At 35.9% G+C, this 24,114-nt stretch overlaps 2 protein-coding genes across 2 annotated transcripts; one reads left to right on the top strand and one right to left on the bottom strand.

Annotated features, from left to right (window-relative positions):
• Window positions 1-10,980: 10,980 nt before the first annotated feature.
• On the bottom strand, window positions 10,981-15,890 carry LOC124631657. Its single transcript, XM_047166156.1, has 2 exons — window positions 15,208-15,890; window positions 10,981-11,974 (listed from the first exon to the last, which is right to left on the bottom strand). The coding sequence occupies exons 1-2, from the start codon at window positions 15,758-15,760 to the stop codon at window positions 11,955-11,957; spliced, it is 573 nt and encodes a 190-aa protein (XP_047022112.1). The 5' UTR covers window positions 15,761-15,890; the 3' UTR covers window positions 10,981-11,954.
• Window positions 15,891-15,904: 14 nt separating this feature from the next.
• LOC124631656 lies at window positions 15,905-20,847 on the top strand. The gene is made up of 3 exons (XM_047166155.1): window positions 15,905-16,400; window positions 17,013-17,964; window positions 19,788-20,847. Exons 1-2 carry the CDS (start codon window positions 16,199-16,201, stop codon window positions 17,951-17,953), a joined length of 1,143 nt encoding a protein of 380 aa, XP_047022111.1. The 5' UTR covers window positions 15,905-16,198; the 3' UTR covers window positions 17,954-17,964; window positions 19,788-20,847.
• The last annotated feature ends 3,267 nt before the right edge of the window (window positions 20,848-24,114 follow it).

Raw genomic sequence — 24,114 nt, 5'->3', positions numbered from 1 at the left:
TATTCTTGGCGCGAACTGAAATATCAGGAATATACTTAATTGAGACAGAGAGGAGTTCCAGGTACTGAAAATGGTTTTTGGTTCGCAAAGTGTTTATTGCAATTCTTAAATCGTTTCAGAGATTTCTTTTTGTACCAAATTCGTTTTATTAACTAAAAGCATAGCATCAATTTTACCTTGTCGTCAAAAGAATTTCAGAAGGTTCAGTTCCCTGGTTCAGTTGCTTTTGAAATTCTTTCATCATCATCATCATCTCAGCCATAGGACGTCCACTGCTGAACATAGGCCTCCCCCTTATATCTCCACAGATCTCCATTGTCTGATCTGAAATTCTGTAGAACAAATAAATAATGTGTTTTAAATATAATTATTGTGTGTACATTTCTATATAGGTACTAAGTAAATATACTAGTCTGGTAAATATAACAAAAGATATAAAAAAATATTTCTTCGCGTAATACATTGTATGCGATTTCCAAGTCACGGGCAAAGTTAAGTTTATTTTATCGTATGTTGTCCACATACGATAAAATAAACTTACAGTGTTAGCGTTCGAAGTACGTCATTATTTCTTTTCGTGGGAGGTAATTGGTGTCAGTAAGTTATTATAATATATATTAAGAATAATTATTAGCCGTAATATTAATGCGTAGAAAACAATAATATTATTATGTTACATGGGCGTTGACAACTGTACCAATTATTTTATGTATGTAGGTACGTAACATCTTTTTTATAACTATTGGAGAAATATTTTTTTTATTTAAGTTTATACGTAATGAAGGAGTAGACTTTTTTAGAAATAGCATGGTGAAAGATGCCGATATTTTTGTACTTTTTTTTGAAATGTCATTTCGATCGATAAGTCGATTTCGAAAAGTCTAAAATGTCTTATCAGGTTTTCCTATTTTTAATATAAAGGTACCTTCTACCTTTTGACTGGATGTGCATAGTAGGGATTGTAGTCCTATCTACTTAACTAGATCGGTCCATTATTAGATATTTTATGGTTTCTTGTAAATAATTAAGTGACACCTAGACACCGTTGCTCCGATGGCTATTTAGAGAAATGACGACACATACAAACTATGGCTATTTCTCTAGGATTCCACTTTATTAGCGGTTTTCGATCACGTTATTGCCAAGTGAAAATTTTACTCAGAGGTCAAGTTAAAATTGATTCTATAAATTGACTACTTATGGTATTTAAGCAAAAATAAGTTCTCACGGATAAAATAACAATGTTTTACAATGAAATTGAAATAGTAAATGAAATACAATTAAAGGTATATTCAAATAAAAACATCCGAATTGTGAACTTCCTCCATTTTGGGAAGTTTGACAAAAATATTAGCCATCGTCCAAATTACCGAATTGAGTTTTACTCATTTTTCTTTCCTACATTCTGACATTTTATTCGGAATTAGTTTTCCTAAATATAAGCACACGTCTATACCTACAAAACTAAGAACTTAAGCAAATCACCTTATAATTCTTTGCACTCACTTCTCTATCATAAAACTTAATGTGCTCAATAAAGGCAAGTTAATAACAAACTGCTCTGATTATTATCTAGTAATCAGCAGGTTATAGGTGAGCTAATCTGATCACTGGACACGTGTTACAAAGCATGCTGTTTGTTCACAAGTGCGTGTGCGCATATTAAAAATTATTTACGCTAATTTATTTAGTTTGAAATAAATTAAGAAAGGACAATGCTATTCTTTGTATGGAAGTTGGGCTCAAGAGTTGCCCACAGTAACTGCATAGTGTATTATGTTCCATCCATCCTCCGAGCCTTTTTCCCAATCATGTTGGGGTCGGCTTCCAGTCTAACCGGATTCAGCTGAGTACCAGTGCTTTACAAGAAGCGACTGCCTATCTTACCTCCTCAACCCAGTTACCCGGGCAACCCGATACCCCTTGGTTAGACTGGTGTCAGACTTACTGGCTTCTGACTACCCGTAACGACTGCCAAGGATGTTCAATGACAGCCGGGACCTATAGTGTATTATGTTCCATAGGCTTATAATAGGTCCCAGACCGAAATATTTCGAAATCTATCCCAGGAGTGCTGAGAAAAACTGGTTTGACTCTTATTCAATACTACGAAAAATATGCTTACGAACTCTTAACTATTCCACTTTTATTACCTTAATTGAAATGCATTATAATATTAATCGACAAATACGAGGTATTGAACGAGATTTTTTTTTACCGACTTCAAAAAATGGAGGAGTTTCTCAGTTCGTTTGTATTCTTTTTACGTAAGTACGTGCATAACTCCGTCGTTTACCAACCGATTTAAACAATCATTTTATTGTTTAAAAGGATTTACTTTCCAAATAGTTCCAGGGTCCAGGGTCTGGTGATAGAAACCTTAAAACATTATGGAACTCTCGGAAATTGTAAGCACATATCGAATAAAAACTTGTCAATCGGGTATATGTCTCCGACACCACAAAACTGTGGAGGTTAAGACCTGACCTGGGCTGCGGGTTGTTCGAAAGAGATACCGCGGCCCTGGTACATAAAAGGCCTATGACGGAACACGACGATTTTAGTCAGTAAGAGTCTGACACTCCCTCACCGCTGCTAACCCACAGCGGGAGGGGTCATTTGATGATTTTACGTCGCTAAAAAAAAAAAAAAAAAAGACCTGACCTGACGATGGAGACGACAGTGAGACGAGGGAACTCCTCAACGGTATCTATTTACTACCTCGTGTTTGAGCTTATTTTATTCGTCTTGATAAGATTTTTCCATTGCCATTAAGGATATTAATTGCATGACGCTACTCGAACTTAGGACTGATTGTGGTAGATAGAGACTGAAAAGCAACAGAAACAACAATTACCTTTAAACGTCTATTTCTGTTTTTAGGGTTCCGTACCTCGAAAGGAAAAAACGGAACCCTTATAGGATCACTTTGTTGTCCGTCTGTCTGTCTGTCTGTCTGTCTGTCTGTCTGTCTGTCTGTCTGTCTGTCAAGACCCTTTATCTTAAGAACGCGTGGACGTATCAAGCTGAAATTCACATGAAATACTCGGGTCTATTGTCCCTTTAGGCTGTGAAAATATCAAGCTTCTAAGCCAAGCCAATCAAAAGATATAACCGATTATGTCGATATTTTCAACAAATTCTCGACACTCGCAAAGGAATCAAAACCTACAGGGTACTTCCCGTAAACTCAGAATCTTGAAATTTGGCATGAAGCATTGTTATATAATGCAAATATAGGAAAAATTGCGAAAATCTCATTTTTTTTGTTATATAATATAATAAAAATATTTTAATAAAATGAAACTTACTACCTTATTTCTCACGAACGAATAAAGGTACCAAATTGAAATTTATACCAAATACATAGGTCTATTGTCCCTTTAAGTAATGAAAAAATCAAACTTCTAAGTTAACGCGATCAAAAGATACAGCAGTTTTACCGACACCTTAGACGAATTTCCGTCACACGCTAGGGAATCAAAACCTACAAGGTACTTCCCGTGAACTCAGAATCTTAAAATTCGGCACGAAGCAACGTTATATAGTACAGATAAAGGAAAAATTGCGAAAATGATAAATTTGAAGTTACAAAAAATATTAAAATATTATTTTTGCTTACATGACATAAAATATTTTTTAATAATTATAAACTTACTACCTACCCTTTTTCACATGAACGCGTAGAGATATTAAAGTTTTGAATAAAAAGTGAAATTCAAATCAAACACTTCTTAAATACAATGGCCTCTAAACTGTGAAAAAATTTAAATCATTCAAAGGTCATTGATCACCTTAGTATGAAAACCATACCCACGGCGGATACGAACGAAATATAGCACAGTATAATGATAAAGGCTCTGATTTACTATGGCATTAGTCGCATCAATGTGAACCATGGGAATCTAGAGAAAATCAGGTGTAAACATCAAATATTTTCCTCATTTCAATGGGGAATTTAAACGACCAAGTTTGACGGATTTGAGAAATCATTTCTTTGTAGTGAAAGAGTATACTCGCCGTTTATTTCCATTGTCATCAGGTCAGGATCTGATGATGGAAATCCTGAGAAATCGAGGGCAACTATCAGAAATTGTAGGCATGCATAGGATTAAAACTTGATTCTCAGATGTATGTCTGGTGATACTATCAAACAGTGAAGGTTTAGAGCTTATCTGATGATGGAGACGTGAGAAAGTCGAGAGAACTCGGTATGTTTTAGTTACGTCGTGTTTGGGCTTATATTATTCGTATTGACGAGAACTTTTCACAAAAGTTAAAAATAAAAACTTTTTACAATAAAAAAAAAACAACTTCTAAAACAACAAGAAAACTGTTTATATGCATCGGTCTAGATCTCGGTGGTTAAATAAATATAGATGCATCCTCTAGACACCGACTTCTAGACCGATGCACCTAACATCTTTTTAATTTCATTCTTGCTTTTGTTTTCTTGTTGCTTTTTTATATGTTTGAAGTTGGATTTGTCTGTAAAATGCTACAAAATAAAATAATGCCGACTTTATAAAACAAAGAAAGGGACAGAATTACACTTTTGTCAAGGCTCTAGAAACGTAAAGCCAGCAGCCCCGAATCCTACTCTCTAGAAGTCGTTGTTACAATTCGACAGCTATAAAGTCGTCAGGCGGTCTGCTTTAACCCAAGTTAGTAGTGAATTCTCATCACCTAAAATAAAATAAGCTCCAACACAAGGTTACGTTATAAATTGTAAAGGAGTTCCCATAACTATATCTGATCTTAGCTGTCGATCCCACAATGGCAGTCAAACATATCTTTGTGGAAAGTCTTCGCCAATACGAATAAAATAAGCCCAAACACGTGGTAGTTGCAACATACCGTTCGGGAGTTCCCTTGACTCTCTGTAGTCTCCATAATCAAATCAGCTCCAAACCTTCACTGTTTACCAGTACCCTCAAAAATACACTCACATGTCTGGTTATGACTCGATGCGTGCCTACAATATTCAAGAGTTGCCCTCTATTTCTCAGGGTTTCCAGATCCTCATCAGATCCTGGTCATCCGGATTGGCACCTTCCTTCTTTATGAAATGTCTTTAACAATAAAAACTAGCATTGCAACCTGTACAATCCTCTGAAACTGCTTGTCTTTTATATTTTTCAAACGATCCTGGACATTCGTCTCCATGGAATTTTAATAAAATATTTATATTCAAAGAAACGTCATACCATTCTCCACGATTTAAAACTACTTTGATTCATGTCCGCCACTTTTTACAAAGCGGGTCAGATATGCCCCATGACTTTTAAGACATAATTAGTTATTTTCAATCAGATTTCTAAATGATGACTATAAAATGTTGTATATAAATAACTTCATTAAAATAACTTTTACAAGGTACTGGCCTACTATTTTAGTTATATTATAAAATAAAAAAGATTAACTATTTTGACTCTCACGAAATTACCATAACTATGATTGTTCTAAACTGAACGGTTGGCGCGAAACTCACTTTTTATCTATACAGCATTTGTACGGAACCCTCGGTGCGCGAGTCCGACTCGCACTTGGCCGGTTTATTTTTTTTTTTTTATCCTGTTAACAGTGAAACCACTATCTATCTGAATGTTATTTCAAGAAAAGAGGTTGTTAGGTTTGTGGCTGCTTAAAATGGCTTGCTAACAATGGCTGGCTAACATTAGAACTGGTTTTTCTCGGGACCTCTGGGACCGATTTCAAAAATATTTGGATTCCGTCTTAAGAGTGAAGTAAAAAACCTATTTTAATCATTCCCACTACTGGGCAAATGGCTTGGGCTTCATAAACTGACTGTTCAAGTTGGACATTAGAACCGGGTTTTCTCGGGACCTCTGGGACCGATTTCAAAAATATTTGGATTCCGTCTTAAGAGTGAAGTAAAGAACCTATTCTAACCATTCCCACTACTGGGCAAATGGCTTGGGCTTTATAAAGTAACTGTTCAAGTTTAACATTTGAACCGGTTTTTCTCGGGACCTCTGGGACCGATTTCCAAAATATTTGGATTTCGTGACAACAGTGAAGTAAAAAACCTATTCTAACCATTCCCACTACTGGGCAAATGGCTTGGGCTTTATAAAGTGACTGTTCAAGTTTAACATTTGAACCGGTTTTTCTCGGGACCTCTGGGACCGATTTCCAAAATATTTGGATTTCGTGTTAACAGTGCAGCAAAGAACCTATTTCGACCACTTTCACTACTGGGCAAATGGCTCAGGCTTTGTTAAGTGACTATCTATGGAGAACATTTGAACCGGTTTTTCTCGGGACCTCTGGGACCGATTTCAAAAATATTTGGATTTCGTGTTCAGAGTGCACTATGGAACCTATTCTAACCATTCCCACTACTGGGCAAATGGCTTGGGCTTTATAAAGTGACTGTTCAAGTTTAACATTTGAACCGGTTTTTCTCGGGACCTCTGGGATTCCAAAATATTTGGATTTCGTGATAACAGTGAAGTAAAGAACCTATTCTAACCATTCCCACTACTGGGCAAATGGCTTGGGCTTTATAAAGTGACTGTTCAAGTTTAACATTTGAACCGGTTTTTCTCGGGACCTCTGGGACCGATTTCAAAAATATTTGGATTCCGTCTTAAGAGTGAAGTAAAGAACCTATTCTAACCATTCCCACTACTGGGCAAATGGCTTGGACTTTATAAAGTGACTGATCAAGTTTAACATTTGAACCGGTTTTTCTCGGGACCTCTGGGACCGATTTCCAAAATATTTGGATTTCGTGATAACAGTGAAGTAAAGAACCTATTCTAACCATTCCCACTACTGGGCAAATGGCTCAGGCTTTGTTAAGTGACTATCTATGGAGAACATTTGAACCGGTTTTTCTCGGGACCTCTGGGACCGATTTCAAAAATATTTGGATTTCGTGTTCAGAGTGCACTATGGAACCAGCTGAAACTACTCCCACTGCTGGGCAAACTTTGAGCCCACACCCTGGCATTGTCCTTTCATTATGATAATGTTGTATCACCAAACTCATTAAACATGTTTATAATGAATAGATTCCTTAAAAGATATGTTTTTTTTTTATTTTTTTTTATTAGTGCATTAGAAGCAAATATATTTAGTGATTAATTCTCGTGATTTCTTTGCTTATTCTAGAATCTCGTTGCAATGACATAATTTTCTAGCATGAAGATTAACGTATTGAATCGGTATCGGTGATATCGGTCGAGAATCGGAGTCATACATTAATTTTATTTCGATTCTTGATTATCATCAATGATAAAGTTTTGCATATATCATACCTGAAAGTAGGTATTAATAGATTTGAATGTCATTGACGCAAGTAGCAAGTATTCAAAATTATTAAATGATGATCTTATCATCATCCCAACTACTGGATACATTACGATTGCAAATGTGTGTTAATTTATTGAATTTTCTTAATAAAATAGCTGAGCCAATTGAAGTGATATTTCTTATTGAGTTTGATAGGTAAGTATGACGTACCTACAAATGACAAAAAACAATATTAATAATTTTATTTATAAGCTGATGTTGATCAATCACGACAACGGCCACTGGATTATATAAAAAATACTGATAGTATTTGATTTTTTTTAATTTTTCTTTATCAGCGGTTATATTATATTTTGCAGGAAATAAGTACATTTTTATTCTGTGACTGAGAGACAAAAGAAAGACTAAAATAAAATACACACATACTATATTTTTGCTTGCAATAAATTCACACGGCGACCACTGGGATTTCGATAGAACATACTAGAACTATTGCACGTTACCTATATGCCTCTGACATATCCCGGGAGAATTAACTCTTTTCCTGGCATCTATTGAAACTGTCCATTCAGTTACTCTAAAGACTTCACATGGGCTTCGTCCATTCCATTACTCTTAAGAGAATTGGTCCAGCTATTGGTGTAGGTTGTCAATTGAACTTAGAGTTATTTTATACTGGCTGATCCCCTGTGGTTAAAATCACGTCCCGAGAGAACACTTTCTACACCCGAATAAAAGTAGCCCATGTTCTTGTTTAGGCTACTTATCAGTGTACCTAGTTTCATTGAAATCAGTTCTGTCGTTTTGGCGTGTTCGCAGGAAAGACAGAGACTTACTATTGTATTATTTTCAGTTAGCCTTGAAAAATAATATATTTTCAATCGCATGTTTCGAAATAATTTGAAAAGTTGGAAATTAAAATTACTTATACTGGCAATGCAGCCAGTCTTCTGGGCACGTTTCCGGAGGACAGTGATGCGGAGGAATACTTCGACGCCTGATCGATGCTCTTTTATATTATGTTTTATGTTTATATATATTTTGTACATAGTATTTTATTTTTAGCTTTGTATAAAGATAAGTAGTTTAAGTTTGTATATATGTATAGTGTGTACAGAAATGTTTAAATTAATTAAAAAATACAAAAAATAAAAATAAAAACTTATACTAGTTGATATTATTCCAAGTCGTATTAATAGCCATCTGTAACATTCCGGAGAATGTGAAGGCGTCCTTAACATGTCCATTGGTTTACTTTTCAAGTCCTCGTTACACTGCTGGCCAGTAATACTGACGCACGTGAAATAACTGCGTACGTCAGTCTGCATCCTGGTGTAATCGGCATACCAGTTAGTTTGGCGGTCCTCATTAATGGGATACCATTAGCTATCTGCAATACCTAATAATAATAATTGGTAATTAATGCGATAGAATATTGCGTGACATAGGTACGAAATATGTTTCAGAAAAGACGTATATTAGGCATTATTTGAAAGGCAAAATATAAGTATGTACAGCAGTTGGGTACTTACAGACCTTATATTGATTAATCGTAGGATACAATTTCTGTGAGTGTATTTTGGTACAACTAAAAACACCATATTTTTTCATGAACACTATTGGTTCTTTTAGATATCGTAGCTAGAGTTATCGTGATCTAAAAGTGACTATTTATTTCCCTTTCAAAGAACATTTCTGGTTCTATTCAAATTGTGTTATTTTTAGTTTATTTGAAAGATATGTTCCAAATTCTTTATCACAGAGACCTATTTTCTACAGAAGAAACGCTTAACAAAGAAAAAATGTTTGAGAAACTTTATTTCCGTATTATGAGGTACAGGTAAGCTAAAAGATTTTTTCTATATGTCTGAATGACCTTTAACAAGATTTAATATTTTTCAAAATGACAATGAACTCTGCGGTCATGACATGTCATGAAAATTACATGCACAGAACCTTAAATACCCAAATCTAGAAATCATCACGTCGTAAATTCAAAAGAGATAAGTAATAAATAATTAACATAAGCCGACAAAACAAATAAACAAACTTTACTTTAACATTGTTCTATGAATCTAAAGAAATAATATAATTTCTAAAATACATGAATAAATATTTTTTGGTCTTTGGTTGGCAAAAAATGGCGGACAAAAGACCGGTTTAAAACGATCCTAGATTATAATGTATATGGTTGTTAATTTATATCTTGTGCACATAAATCAAAAAGCTTTTGAGTATAAAAACTATGCAGGTTTACAACAGGATAAGCTTAGTTTTTAAGTAATGACGTCATTGCTATTAGTCTAAAAGGTATACAGTATAGGTATGTTCATTTTTTAAATATTTATTTTCAAGACAGTTAAAAGTACTTACGTATTATTATAACTTGAAATAAACCTATGATTTAGCTCATTGATCGAGGAAGGCTCTAGGTTGTCTTTTTTCTGATGTGCGTAATAGTTTGGAAGGGACAGGCAAAACCATTGGTGGAAGATAGTATTATAATAACTCGTTATTAGTTCAAACGTCTTTTTCCCTACAATTCTGTAGTTGATTTCGAATGAAACTAGCAAGCTGTTAACTTAACTAGCTTAACAAGTGTTTTCTCAAAAGTTAAGTGTTATGTAAACAAAACAGCCTAAAGAGCTTTGCAACAATACAGTTTTTTTCCCGTAAGAACTTTTAATCAGTCCCATAGTTAACCTCGAAGTCCAGTTGGCTTCAGAGTTTTACCCCCACAAAGTAAAAACAAGTTTTACCTCTCCATGATTCAACTGAAGATAAAGAATGACCGTAACATTACGTTGCTCTTCATAAATTGCAATAAAACAATCTTGAACTTGTATTTTGTACTCATCTGATATAACCGACAGATATCGTTTACATTGACGTCATACGTTAAGCTTTTGAGAGCAAGGAACTGGTTTGACTTACTCAAGAATGCGTTTGTAATGAAAAAACGAACATGTAGTTGTATGTATACTTATACATATTATGTACTTTTTTTTTTTAACGACGTCAAAAATCATCAAATGATCCCCTCCCGCTGTGGGTTAGCAGCGGTGAGGGAGTGTCAGACTCTTACTGACTAAAAACCGTCGTGTTCCGTCATAGGCCTTTTATGTACCAGGGCCGCGGTATCTCTTTCGAACAACCAGCAGCCCAATATATGTATGACGACCTCTGTGGCGCAAAGGTCACCAAGCCGGACTGCCGAATCTGAGGTCCCGGGTTCGATTCCCGGTTCGATCGACATTTGTGTGATGAGCATGCTTGTTGGTCGTGGTCTGGGTGTTACAATATGTATTTATAAATATGTATATATGTAGCTATATGTAGTTAATCAGTTGTGTTAGTACCCATAACACAAGTTAATTAATAACTTACCATGGGGCTAACCAACCGTGTGTGAAAAGGTGTCCCGACATTATATGTCCCGACATTACTGTAATATAAATGAAAGTCCTTGATCTTGGGTTACTTGAGTTTTATTTCACAACACACAATTATAATAGTTCACTGCACCACAGTTACATAGTCGAAAATACCAAGGATATGGAAAATGACAGATGACAGATCATAGCGGAAGTTATTATATTAGTGACATACTAATTAGTAATACTAATTAGTGATGTTACAACATCCCCCCTGTTAAGTTTAAATTAACCCTCGACAAACAATAGACTTAAGACTATGGACTGACTTGACAAAAATTGACTTTATTATACATAGTTATGATAGACAAAGGTTTTTACTTAATTATGACTTAATTTAGATTACAATTATATACTTAATCTATTTCTTCTATTAGCCTACGAGAAGGCTTTACAAATCGACCTGAACGTGTGACAATTTGACTACTTGAGGATTGAGATGAGAGTTCTTGAGGTCCAGCCTTCTGACTGTCACCATCCTCTCTCCCCTGCGACGATGACGACGACGACGACGAGTTGGATAGCATAGGAGAGTACTTATGTCTTAAGTGAATTCTATTTCTCCTATACCTAACTCCATTGACATCCTCAATGACATATGACCTATTATTTGCCAGCCTTTGCTTGACAATGGCATGTTCCCAATTATAATTTGGTTTTCTTCTAAAGTAGACATGATCATTAGGATACAACAATGACAAAGGCTTAGAATTTCTATTATAATATTTTGACTTATTGACATTATTCTTGTTTACACATTCTTTGTAATCTTTAAATTTTACAACCTTTGGTTTTAATTTTTTATATGACTTTGGAACATTATCTCTTAAATTCCTAGACATTAACAGTTGTGCTGGGGATGGTAAATTATTTTTAGGCGTATTTCTATATTGTAATAAGGCTATATAAGGATCAGACGAATTTTCTTTACATTTTTTCAACATATTTTTTACAATTTTGACTGAACTTTCTGCTTGACCATTTGACTGTGCATGATATGGGCTAGTAATAATATGTTCTATGTCCCATTCATGTAAAAAATTCTTGAATTCTAAAGATTGGAAAGGAGGTCCACCGTCAGACACTAATGACAAAGGTATACCATGACGGGCAAAAATAGACTTTAAATGTGTAATTACATTTTTGGCTGTACTATTTTTATTTAACAAAGCTATCTCTATGTATTTAGAGTAATAATCTGTAACAATTAAATAAGAAAGGTTATCAATATACATTAAATCAATACCAACTTGTTGCCATGGATATTTATTAATCTCAAAATTTTGTAATGGTTCTTTTTGGTTACAAGGTTTGAATTTTGCACATATAAGACATTGTTCTACTAAATTTTTGATATCAACTGACATGTTTGGCCAATATAAAGAATCTCTAGCTAATTTAAGACATTTGTTTATACCTTGGTGACCTTCATGAATTTTATCCAACATTTCCTTATACATAGACTGTGGTACTATCAATTTTGAACCTTTGAACAACAAATCTTTTACGACATGAATTTCAGCTTGTATATTCCAATATGGTTTGACTAATTGACTGACTTTACTTTTACTTTTTGGCCAACCTTCATAATAATATTTCTTTAACAATTGCAAACTTTCATCTTTATTAGTATGTTGTGACAATTTTGTGCTGTAGTCTTTAGTGACTGCTAAATTTGAATACATTAAATTGACATGACAAGTTATTTCTGACTCATTTTCTGGTATATAATAATCTTTTAAGGCAGCTCTAGACAAGGTATCAGATATAAACATTTGTTTACCTGGGACATGTATGACTTTCAAGTCATACTTTTGTAAAGTTAACATCATTCGCTGTAACCTAGCTGGTACATCATGTAATGGTTTATCAAATAAGTAGACTAATGGTTTATGATCTGTATGAACTGTGACTCTATGACCATATACATACTGATGAAATTTTTCACAACCAAATTGAATTGCAAGCAATTCTTTCTCAATTTGAGCATACCTAGACTGAGTTGTGGTTAATGTTTTTGAACTATAAGCAATGGGTTTATTATTTTGTAAAATGACTGCTCCTAATGCTGACTTAGACGAATCTACTGACAAGACTAATGGAATATTGGGGTTATAGTGAGCTAAAACCGGTGACTTTGTAATTTCATCTATTAAACTCTTAAGACATTTATTATGATTTTCATCCCAAGACCAGACTGCATCTTTTTTCAAAAGATTTCTTAAAATTTGAGTTTTTTCTGACAAATTGCTAATAAAGGGAACTAAATAATTGATCATACCTAATATTCTTTGCAATTCTTTGACATTTTGTGGTGTAGGCATATTGACAATTGCTTTTACTTTTTCTTGGTCAACCCTTGCACCATCTTTACTAAAGACATAACCTAAAAAACAGACTTCAGAAACTAGAAATTTACATTTGGACTTGTTAAATTTTAAATTAACTTGACGAGCTCTTTGCATTACTTTATGTAATCTCTCATTATGTATAGACTCACTTGGACCATAGACTAGAATGTCATCGATGAATATCAAGACTCCTTCTAAATCACCAAACAAATTCATCATACCTAACTCTTTGAAATATTTCTGATGATGCATTTATGCCAAAAGGTAATCTTAAATATTTATATCTGCCAAATGGTGTTTGAAAGGTACATAAATTAGAACTATATTCATCTAATCTTAACATCCAAAAACCTGAAAATGCATCCAAATGAGAAAAACAAGCAGCTCCTACTAATTGAGATCTTATCTCATCAATTGACTTTATTGGATAAATTTCCCTTATGATATTCTTATTCAAATTTCTAGGATCTAAACAAATTCGTAACTGACCTGAACTTTTGACCGTAATTACTATGCTATTCACCCATTCTGTAGGCTTAGTGACTTTTTCAATGACTTGCATGCTCTCCATGCGATCCAACTCCTCGCGTAGCTTTCCAAGCATCGCAAATGGTACTCTCCTGGGAGGATCCACGCATGGTACTGCATCAGGTTTGAGTTTCAGGTGACAGACAGGAGGTAGACAGCCAAGACCCTGAAAAACATCATTATATTGTGTTAGAATTTGTTGACAAAAATTTTGTTTAGATACTGAAAAAACTCTTTCAATTATTCCTAACCTTTCACAAGTAGGAAGACCTAGGACATTGGGACATACTAAATTTGCGACTATGAACACTATATTTTCACTGACAGTGTTATTATTTAATATTAAATTGCATTTAATATTGACTTTTCCCATAATGGGTATTGACTTGCCACATGCTTGCCACAAAATCCTGTGACATTTATGTGACCTTTGACAAGTGACATTTGACTTTGTTGACGTTTTAGGGCTGATTTTTCAATCACCAGATAACTTTTATCTGACGAATAAGTTTGAAGTTTTGACAGCTTTTGTATAGAAGATATGTCAAACCGCCATATTTATTCCTCAGATAGAGGTTAACTGATGATTGAACAATCAGCCCTTAAAGAAACAAAAGTTTGTTTTGACATTATGTTAAGATCAGCTCCTGAATCAATGATACAATTAAATTGTGAATGACCTACTTTAACATTTATGTTCCAAGACTGTTTACTATTGTTAATGTTATGTTTATGTTTTGACTCGACTGTATTGACTTGACTAAATGATGATGTGACTTGTTGACTGTGATATGGTGATGTGACTGTTGTGATTGTGTGAGGTGATTCCTCAGACATGTGTCTGTACTCATCATTGAGATACACACTTTGACTATCACAACTTTTATTTGAATTATGACAATATGACTTGAGAATTGATTTCTCTGACTGGTGACTGCTTTCATCACCGAGGTACTTTTCAGACCTCTCAGACATGACATTATCACCATTATCATCTTTGAAATATGACTTGAGTATTAATTTCTCAGACTGACAATATGAGTCTCGGTGAGATCTCTCAGGAATGACACCAATGTCATCACCGGAATCATTCCCTGACTGTGACTGACTATGTATGTATGTAAATTGTGGTGGTGGAGACTGTGTGCTTGCTGACTTGACATGTTTATAGTGACTGTTATATGACTTTAAATGACAATTAGACTTATGACTTTGACTGGAGCTATGACTATTCAAAATTCCAACAAAATAATCTTGATTATTATTTTGAATTTGACTTTAATTAAACGACTCTAAATGACTGATATTTTTATTTTTGAAGCAATATTTAGCAAAATGACCAAATGATTTACATGACCTGCATTTGACTCCTTGCGCTGGGCACTTGTAGCGGTGAGATTGCCCACAGCGGCTACACGTCCTCGAGCGCCTTTCAGGGTTGGGAGACTTCCCTGCGCCAGAACCCTGCTGACCGACTGGTGAAGCTCGCTGTCGACGATCCCCTCGACTACGGCTCCTCCGACGTAGATGCATGACATTTTCTGACTTTTCAACGTTGGAACTACTGACAATTTTTTCAGCATCCTGCTGTGCGACGATCAGTGTTCTTGCCAGTTCTCGCATCTTCTGATATGTCAGATCAGGTTCCTGGAGTAGTCTCTGACGTACATGTGCTAAATCCATATGCAGATTTGCAATGAAAATATCCCTGATGAGCGATTCCCTGAGTGTTCCAAATTCACAATCTTGGCTTTTGTTCTCCAGATCTGCTAGGAATCCTTCGATCGACTCGGATTTCTGTTGCTTTCTGGTGAAGAACATGTGACGGCACATGGTTATGTTCCTTCTGGGCTCAAAAAAATTCTGAAATTTGGACTTGACTTCGGCAAGCGTGGTCTTCTCAATGGTGAGGTTGAAAGTATTGAATATATTTAAGCCCTTTTCACCTATGAGATGCAACAAGATAGCTATCTTGCGCTTTTCGGTTGCCTTATCCAAACCCGTGGCCAACAGATACAGCTCCAACTGCTGCCACCAGCGTTTCCACGCCTCCGCATTATTATTTGTGGAATCTGACGAAATTTGCAGTGATTTTATTTTGCTGTTAAGGCCTTGGACGCCATTATGGTCGCCCACGCCGCATGGCTCGGAACTCGACTGGTCCATTTTCGCGACCGACTGTCTTCCAGACTTCGACTTTTTTGACTTGAGTTCTTCTTGACTTCTGACACCATGTAATATAAATGAAAGTCCTTGATCTTGGGTTACTTGAGTTTTATTTCACAACACACAATTATATTCGTGCTTCGTCCTCAAGATTAGTATACTTACCAATTTATTATTAATCTAACATTATAACAACACTATGTAGTAACGCGTAGTGTGGCCACTTCCTGCACTAAGTTTAAAAAATATTTTATTTAATTTAATTTCCGGTTGCAGAAATTGTTTGCAACCGGAAGTGTCAGTTTCCATTTTGAATTAAAATAATTTAAAAAGGAGACGGAAGTACGTCTTTCCCCTCCACTGTCCCCACCTCATGGCTGCAACATAGCAATCTCGTCATTCGCAATTTAGTGCTCAGCCACTTCGCACGACATCAAGATGCCGAAGAGAAGACACGACGAAACTATCGAACATTTAGCCAGCAAACTGAAAAAACTTGAAAGAAAAATCAGACGATCAAGAAAGCGGCGATCTCCATCGTTATCATCGACCAGCTCATCAAGCTCGGGAAGTTCGTCGTCTACAAGCTCGAGGTCATCGTCGCCTGCTCAACCAGCCTTACTGGCGTTATCGGAACAAGGTTAGTCTAGTGTGCAAATTAAATGCTATCTACATTCCAGTCCAAAGACTGACGCGAGGTCCATTGGCCTCAGGGAACACCTATGGTGTCCTCTTTTTCAGTCCAAGACTGATGCGAGGTCCATTGGCCTCTGGGATCACCTATGGTGCCCCCTTTTTTCCAGTCCAAGACTGATGCGAGGTCCATTGGCCTCTGGGATCACCTATGGTGCCCCCTTTTTTCCAGTCCAAGACTGATGGAAGGTTCATTGGCCTATAGGAACACCTATAGTGTCCTGTTTTTCCAATCCAAGACTGATGCGAGGTCCATTGGCCTCAACTCGGTACCCATGGTACCGAGATAACACTACTGTGTTTTTTCTCAGCCAAAACGGCCGACGCCGGGCCCATGGCCCCTAATGCAACACACGCAGCATTCAGCCCACACCCATGGTGCTAACACACCGCCGTAATGCTATTGACACCCACGGTGATCGATCTCAGTGCAATTTTGTTCTTTTAACGAGGAAATAATAGTCACCCATGGTGCTAAATAAGAACATTTTTAAATGTCTCCCAACGTAGAACGCACTTGTTGCAATTCAATTACAATGCAATCTTGTTCTTTACACAGATCGAAATGAAGACCGCCGTACTGCGCCTGAACCCGGGACTTCAGACCCTGCACCTCCATCAGCGGTACCAGAACCCATTCCCGGCACATCTGCCGGCACCGGCTATAATACATCATCGGTACCAGCGGGGCCTTCGAGTGAGGACCATGTCATTACCATGCCTGACGCCGGTTTGGATCCTGACATTTTAGATATACTGGGCATAGACCCTTCGGCCGCTGTAGAATACGGCCCTAACATAAACGACGAATTGGCTAGTCGTCTCAGTTATTTAGTCACGTCGGGGTTAGACAAGGACATTCGTAAAGAACTGTTACAAAAATATCTTGTCCCTATCAACTGCAAACACCTATCTGCTCCTCAGTTAAACCCTGAAATCAAGGCCGCCACGCCTGAATATGTTCAGAAACGAGACAAGTCTATCGAGATGAACCAAAAAGAAATAGCAGCAGCAATAACTTGCGTCGGGCAAATAATCACAACACAAATCAACCACTCTTGCCGAGATAACGAACTTTTGAAGCAGCTCATGGATGTCGGCCGAATCCTTTGCGACGTTCAGTACCTGCAATCTAGTGCTAGACGCAACCACGCGCTCTACTCTCTCAAAAAAGACTTGCGAGAGCAGCTACGTAACTCAAAAATAGACGAGTTCCTATTTGGCCAAAACTTATCGGAAACCCTCAAAGCAGCAAAAGCCGTTTCGAAAACGTCGTCGGATTTGAAAGCTGATACCGCTAAGAAACCCAGACCCAGCAAGAATTTAAACCGCAAGTCGGGCCCCGGGAATCGACGGGCGGCACCGGGTCCCCCTCGCCAGCAGCCGCCGGCGCCAGCGCGAGCGACGACGAGCTACCAGCCGCCGCCGCCGCCGCCGACAACGCGCGCTCCTTACTCGAGCGCGTCGTCCTATCGTCCCAGGCAGACGAGGAGGCGTTAGGCGCAGACGAGGTACGCTACGCAGGTAGACTGCACCACTTTTATAGGCAATGGTCTCTCATCACGCAAGACCGCGCAATCCTTTCATGGATTTACGGTTATGAGATACAATTCAATACACCGGTTTGCCAGACAGACCCTCCAGTAACAATTATAAACTCTGATTCGGACCGATTACATTACTCAGATTCCATCAAAAACTTACTATCTATTGGAGCCATCTCCCCTTGTGAACCCTGTCAGGATCAATTCATCTCTAGAGTGTTCTTAGTACCCAAACCGAACGGAAAAATGAGATTTATTCTAAATCTAAAGAAACTTAATAAATTTATAAATGTCCAACATTTTAAATTAGAAGATTTGCGCACTGTTTTAAAATTGATCACAAGGGACTCTTATATGGCGACAATAGACCTCAAAGATGCCTACTTTTTAATTAAAATACACCCAAACTCTCGTAAATACCTAAGATTCATTCTAATGGATGAATCAAACCCTGGCAGTAAACAAATGTACGAATTCAACGTACTTCCCTTTGGTATATGCACGGCACCCTGCCTATTCACAAAGTTAATGAAACCAGTAGTTAAGTTACTGAGATCTTGTGGATACGTATCTTCTATTTACCTAGATGACCTATATTTGACGGAAACAACCTACTCTAAATGCTTAGAAAATGTTTACAAAACTAAATTATTATTACAATCATTAGGTTTCATAATCAACGAAGAAAAAAGTAAATTAAATCCCACCACGTCTTGTAAATACCTCGGATACATAATAGATTCACGGAATTGGTGTATTTCCCTACCTAAAGACAAACGTTCTCGAATAAAGAAAGAAATTCTTAGTATCAAAAGTCTGAAGTGTTGTAAAATTCGTAGATTTGCGCAATTAGTAGGACTACTAGTTTCTGCTTGTCCGGCAATTGAATATGGGTGGTTATATACCAAAGAGTTGGAGCGTTGTAAATACCTTCACCTAAAGGGGCATGATGATTACGATAGGACCATGAATATTCCGTATTCCATCCACTCCGATCTGGACTGGTGGTTAAAATGTATAGATCATTCTGTACAAACAATAAAAGATGATAACTACGCGTTGGAAATCTATTCTGACGCCTCAACAACGGGGTGGGGAGCGGCGTGTAATGGACAAACGGCAAGCGGTCAATGGTCTGATTCGGAACAAAAGTTGCATATTAATTGCCTAGAGCTTTTAGCAGCCTTTTTTGCTATTAAAATATTTACAAAAAATATAAATTACTGTCAAATACTTCTACGTGTTGACAATACCACTGCTTTAAGTTACATAAATCGCATGGGCGGTATCCAATACCCCCATTTGAACGATATCGCTAGAAGTATTTGGCAGTGGTGTGAAGCCCGCCATTTATTTATAACGGCAGCATACATTAAATCTTCCGACAATTTTATCGCTGACCGTGAATCCCGACGCTCACATCCCGATGTTGAATGGGAGCTATCGACTAAAGGTTTCAGAAAAATAACAAAACAATTTGGCTTTCCGGTAATCGATTTATTTGCAAATAGAATTAACAAAAAGTGTCAAATATATTCTTCATGGTCTCGCGACCCTGACGCTTTCGCAACTGATGCTTTTACATTCTCGTGGTCCGAATATTTCTTCTATGCATTCCCTCCGGTGGCAATCATATTAAAATCTCTCCGAAAAATTATCTCCGACGAAGCACAAGGTATTATGGTTGTCCCGTCCTGGCCAACACAACCATGGTATCCACTATTTAGAAATCTTATGGTATCAGACTCTGTAGTACTAAACTCATCAGATATAATTATTCCTCTTTCCAGCGGGAACATTCATCAACACCTTATCCTGGAGGCCGCGCTCTTATCCGCGAAGGGTTCCTTCGGAGAAAAGTTCCCCAAGGGTCCGTAGATATTATGCTAGCTTCCTTATCAGAAAATTCTTTGAAACAATACGACTCTTGTTTGAAAAAATGGTTTGCATTCTGTAAAGAAAACAAAATTGATATGTACTCACCATCAGTCCCAAATATAATAGATTATCTTACGAATGTTCTAAATACTGGGAGTCAGTATCAGACAATAAATTGTCACAGATCTGCTATTTCACTATTGGTTGGATCCTTAGAAGATGATTTAATAAGTAGATTTTGCAAAGGTGTGTATAAACTTAAACCACCTTTACCACGATACAACATGACGTGGGATGCAAATACGGTGTTAGATTTTTTATCTTCTATGTACCCAAATGATGAAATAGATCTAGATAAACTTTCGAAAAAATGTGCAACATTATTGGCTCTTGTAACAGGTCATCGAGTTCAAACTTTGTCAAAAATTAAAATAGAAAATATAGTTACTTTACAAAATCAAATTATAATAAAAATTCCAGATTTAATCAAAACTTCTAAACCAGGTTGTAATCAACCCACATTGCACTTACCTTATTTTGAAAACAGGATATCAATTTGTCCAGCACATACACTAAACTGCTATATTAATAGAACCAAGGATATTAGGAAATCTAACACTTTATTTGTTAGTTTTAGAAGCCCTCATAACCATGTATGTTCTCAAACCCTAAGTAGGTGGATCAAATCAACTATGAAAGACAGTGGAATTGATGTCTCCATCTTCTCTGCTCACAGCACTCGACATGCTTCAACATCACTCGCGTGTAGAGAGGGGGTCAGTATAGACCTGATAAGAAAAACCGCAGGTTGGAGTGGAAATTCCACTGTCTTTGCACAGTTCTATAATAGACCTGTATTAAGCAATGATGATTATACCTTATTTGCACGTACTATAAGTTCATCAAAGACATAACTTTAAGAATCATTGTCATATGTATACATATTTATGATTAAATACACTATTACAAAAACATGTCTTCTCTCTTAATGTGCTTTAATATTTCCCTAACTAATTCTCTCAACATCTACATAGTGTTGTTATAATGTTAGATTAATAATAAATTGGTAAGTATACTAATCTTGAGGACGAAGCACGAATATAATTGATGATTAAACGAACTTACCTGTAAGTGAAGTTCAATCACAATTATATGAAGTGCTTCGTCCGAAAAGATTAGTATGCACTCCCACCCACCCTGTAAATTGTTATTTACAAATCCCGTGATATAAGTTATGGAAATATTAATATATATATATATATTTTTTAAACTAAATGACGAGATTGCTATGTTGCAGCCATGAGGTGGGGACAGTGGAGGGGAAAGACGTACTTCCGTCTCCTTTTTAAATTATTTTAATTCAAAATGGAAACTGACACTTCCGGTTGCAAACAATTTCTGCAACCGGAAATTAAATAAAATAAAATATTTTTTAAACTTAGTGCAGGAAGTGGCCATACTACGCGTTACTACATAGTGTTGTTATAATGTTAGATTAATAATAAATTGGTAAGTATACTAATCTTTTCGGACGAAGCACTTCATATAATTGTGATTGAACTTCACTTACAGGTAAGTTCGTTTAATCATCAATTATAATTTCTATGTTCTATCTATGTCGCCATTTTGTAATACCTACTAAGGATTACTACGTTTTTTTGAATCAGCAATTTAAGAATTATTAATTAGTTACCTCGGATAAAGTCATTTTGAAAAAATAAGCTATTTCCGTGAACTGTATAATATGTTTGAGACATTCAAAAATAAAATGTGTCACTACAACATATTGTTATTAACAGAAAAAAAGTTTACGAAGAAGATATAGGTACCTACCCATTTCTGAAGCCAGCGTTAGTGGCATTTTTATTCAAAAATCGCTATTTCAATATTATCTCAGTCATATATTAGAAGTTAAACCAATATTTATTTAAATACCTACATACAAAAAAAACTTGAAACAATGACATTTTAAATCAATCGGATTCCTTATTATTCAATACATAATATATTATGCAGTTTATCAATTAATTCGAAATGTATAATACTAGATTTTCCGTCTTGTAAAACGTTTTTCCTTGAACTCGATCGTTTCACTTATTTCATGAATCTGACGGTAATTTGTGTTTATCTGTCAAACTTTCACGAAAAGATGAATTGAAGAAAGATAGAAGCAGAAAAGGGAGATAAATTTAAACCTTAGCAATCTGGTAAAGTAAATAATTCTAGTACATATACATATTACAACCACTTTCGACGTACTGCCTCAGATAGGCAGTCGCTCCTTGTAAAGCACTGGTACTCAGCTGCATCTGGTTAGACTGGAAGCCGACCCCAACATAGTTGGGAAAAAGGCTCAGAGGATGATTTCTACGTACTGCCTCAAAGAGCGGGAAAATTTGTGGTTTTCAGTGGTATTAGATACTAGGAATTTGTCTATGCCGTTTGTGAGCATGTCAAAAATTTATAATCAAACGTCATCAATATATAAAGTTAATAACTTACCTATCCCATGAGTCATATGTGCCAATTGTACAACTATATTGTGTCTGCATCGTGGACAGTAGTGGTTGAGCAGGGAGGTTAAATAACCTCTAAAGAATTTTATAGCCATAATTCACTCATGTTTTTGTTTTTTTTTTTTTTTGGTTTATCGCAACACAAAACAGGAAAATTGTACTTCTTTGAAACAGGTATTTTGAATTATGACACACCTATATCGCCGTATTGTATAGAGACTGTTACAAAGAAACCGTAAAGCTGGACATTTAAAAATTAAAGGTGAAACTTTGTAGAATAGTTGATTGATACAGAACATCCGCGAGATTAATACTGCCGCATTCAACTCGAAATATTTTACGGACATTTTTGAAAAATATTAATAAGCATCAATATCATGATAGAATTTATTTTCTCCCTTTAACCCGATGGTTGACTGGTAGAGAATGCCTTGAGGCATTAAGTCCGCCAATGTACCTATTTTGTACATAAAGTATAAATAAATAAATAAATAATCATCTCTATTTTGCCACATAATCTATCAAAAATGTGGATCTTAAACTTTCCGATATTTTACTAAACGAGGTGCAAACATTTAGTTCCACCAAAAAAAAGTAATCGAAAATCCAAGTTTCAGAAAAGTAGCTATTTGTACATTAGCTGTACGTAAATTCAGTCGACAAAATAAAATCTGTAGACAAGCAGACAGTTCAACGAAATTCAATTGAAACTTTCACCCATTGTCTATGCGCTGTCGCTAATTTGCCACTTACGGCACAAAAGGCTTAAATCAAGTCCGAAACACAAAATAACATAATATTCTAGCTAGGCACATAATTACGTTTATAAAGTCTCTAGACTTTTGTAGTTATACCGCGAACACTATAAAAATATTGAGGGTCAACTTTCAATATTTATCTTACCCATAGTAAAATGTTCTCAGTAATAGGTTAATTACAAGAAAAATATGTGAAAAAGATTTTAAGCAGAACTAGGGTACCTATGTAGAATATTTCTACGGAATCATTAATTTTGAAACAGACAACATCAACGCTAGAATGATTAAATATTAGTTCTAGTTTACATTGTTTACATTGTTTTAGGGTAGTAGACTATTAGACTATTAAGCGTTTTGTGGAATCGCAAAAATATGCCTGGAGTTATTTCAAGAAATATTGTTTAAATACCGTGGAGGTACCTACATACCATGTTTCAGACGTGTGGAAATGAAATGGAAATCTTTTGGAAAGACTGATTCTTCTTTTTAAAAATCTTTTTTGGATCAAAATGGCTGTAAATTCTCCTAGAAGCAACCAGATGGATTTTTGTATATTTCAGTTGGTACACAAATACGTAGATTCTTAAAACCTAAAAGTTGCACAAGAACTTTTAAATCAAACGTCTGAACCTTAAAAAGTGTTCGCAGAAAAGTCAGGGTCAGAAACTAGTTTCTCTTTGCTATTTTTTCACAAAACTACACTTTTATGAGGTGTGGTAATTCACCACTTTTGTTTTTACAACCAACTATTTTAAAACAAAAGTGAAAGCTTGCCATTTTAGTACTAAAACGAACTGTAAAAGAAATTGTCTTAAATCTTGGGTCATTTCACTCGCTTTATTAAACCTAGGCAATTTTATAGCTAATTCTGTACCCTAAAATTCAGTCTATGCAGGTCCAAATTGATCGTAATCCCGCAAAAAGAATAAAAGTCTAGATTTTCTTCATTTTCGCTATTTTTAGGA

The sequence above is a fragment of the Helicoverpa zea genome, chromosome 7 (genome assembly GCF_022581195.2).
Source record: "Helicoverpa zea isolate HzStark_Cry1AcR chromosome 7, ilHelZeax1.1, whole genome shotgun sequence".
NCBI lineage: Eukaryota > Metazoa > Arthropoda > Insecta > Lepidoptera > Noctuidae > Helicoverpa > Helicoverpa zea.
This window is presented reverse-complemented; position numbering and strand designations above follow the sequence as displayed.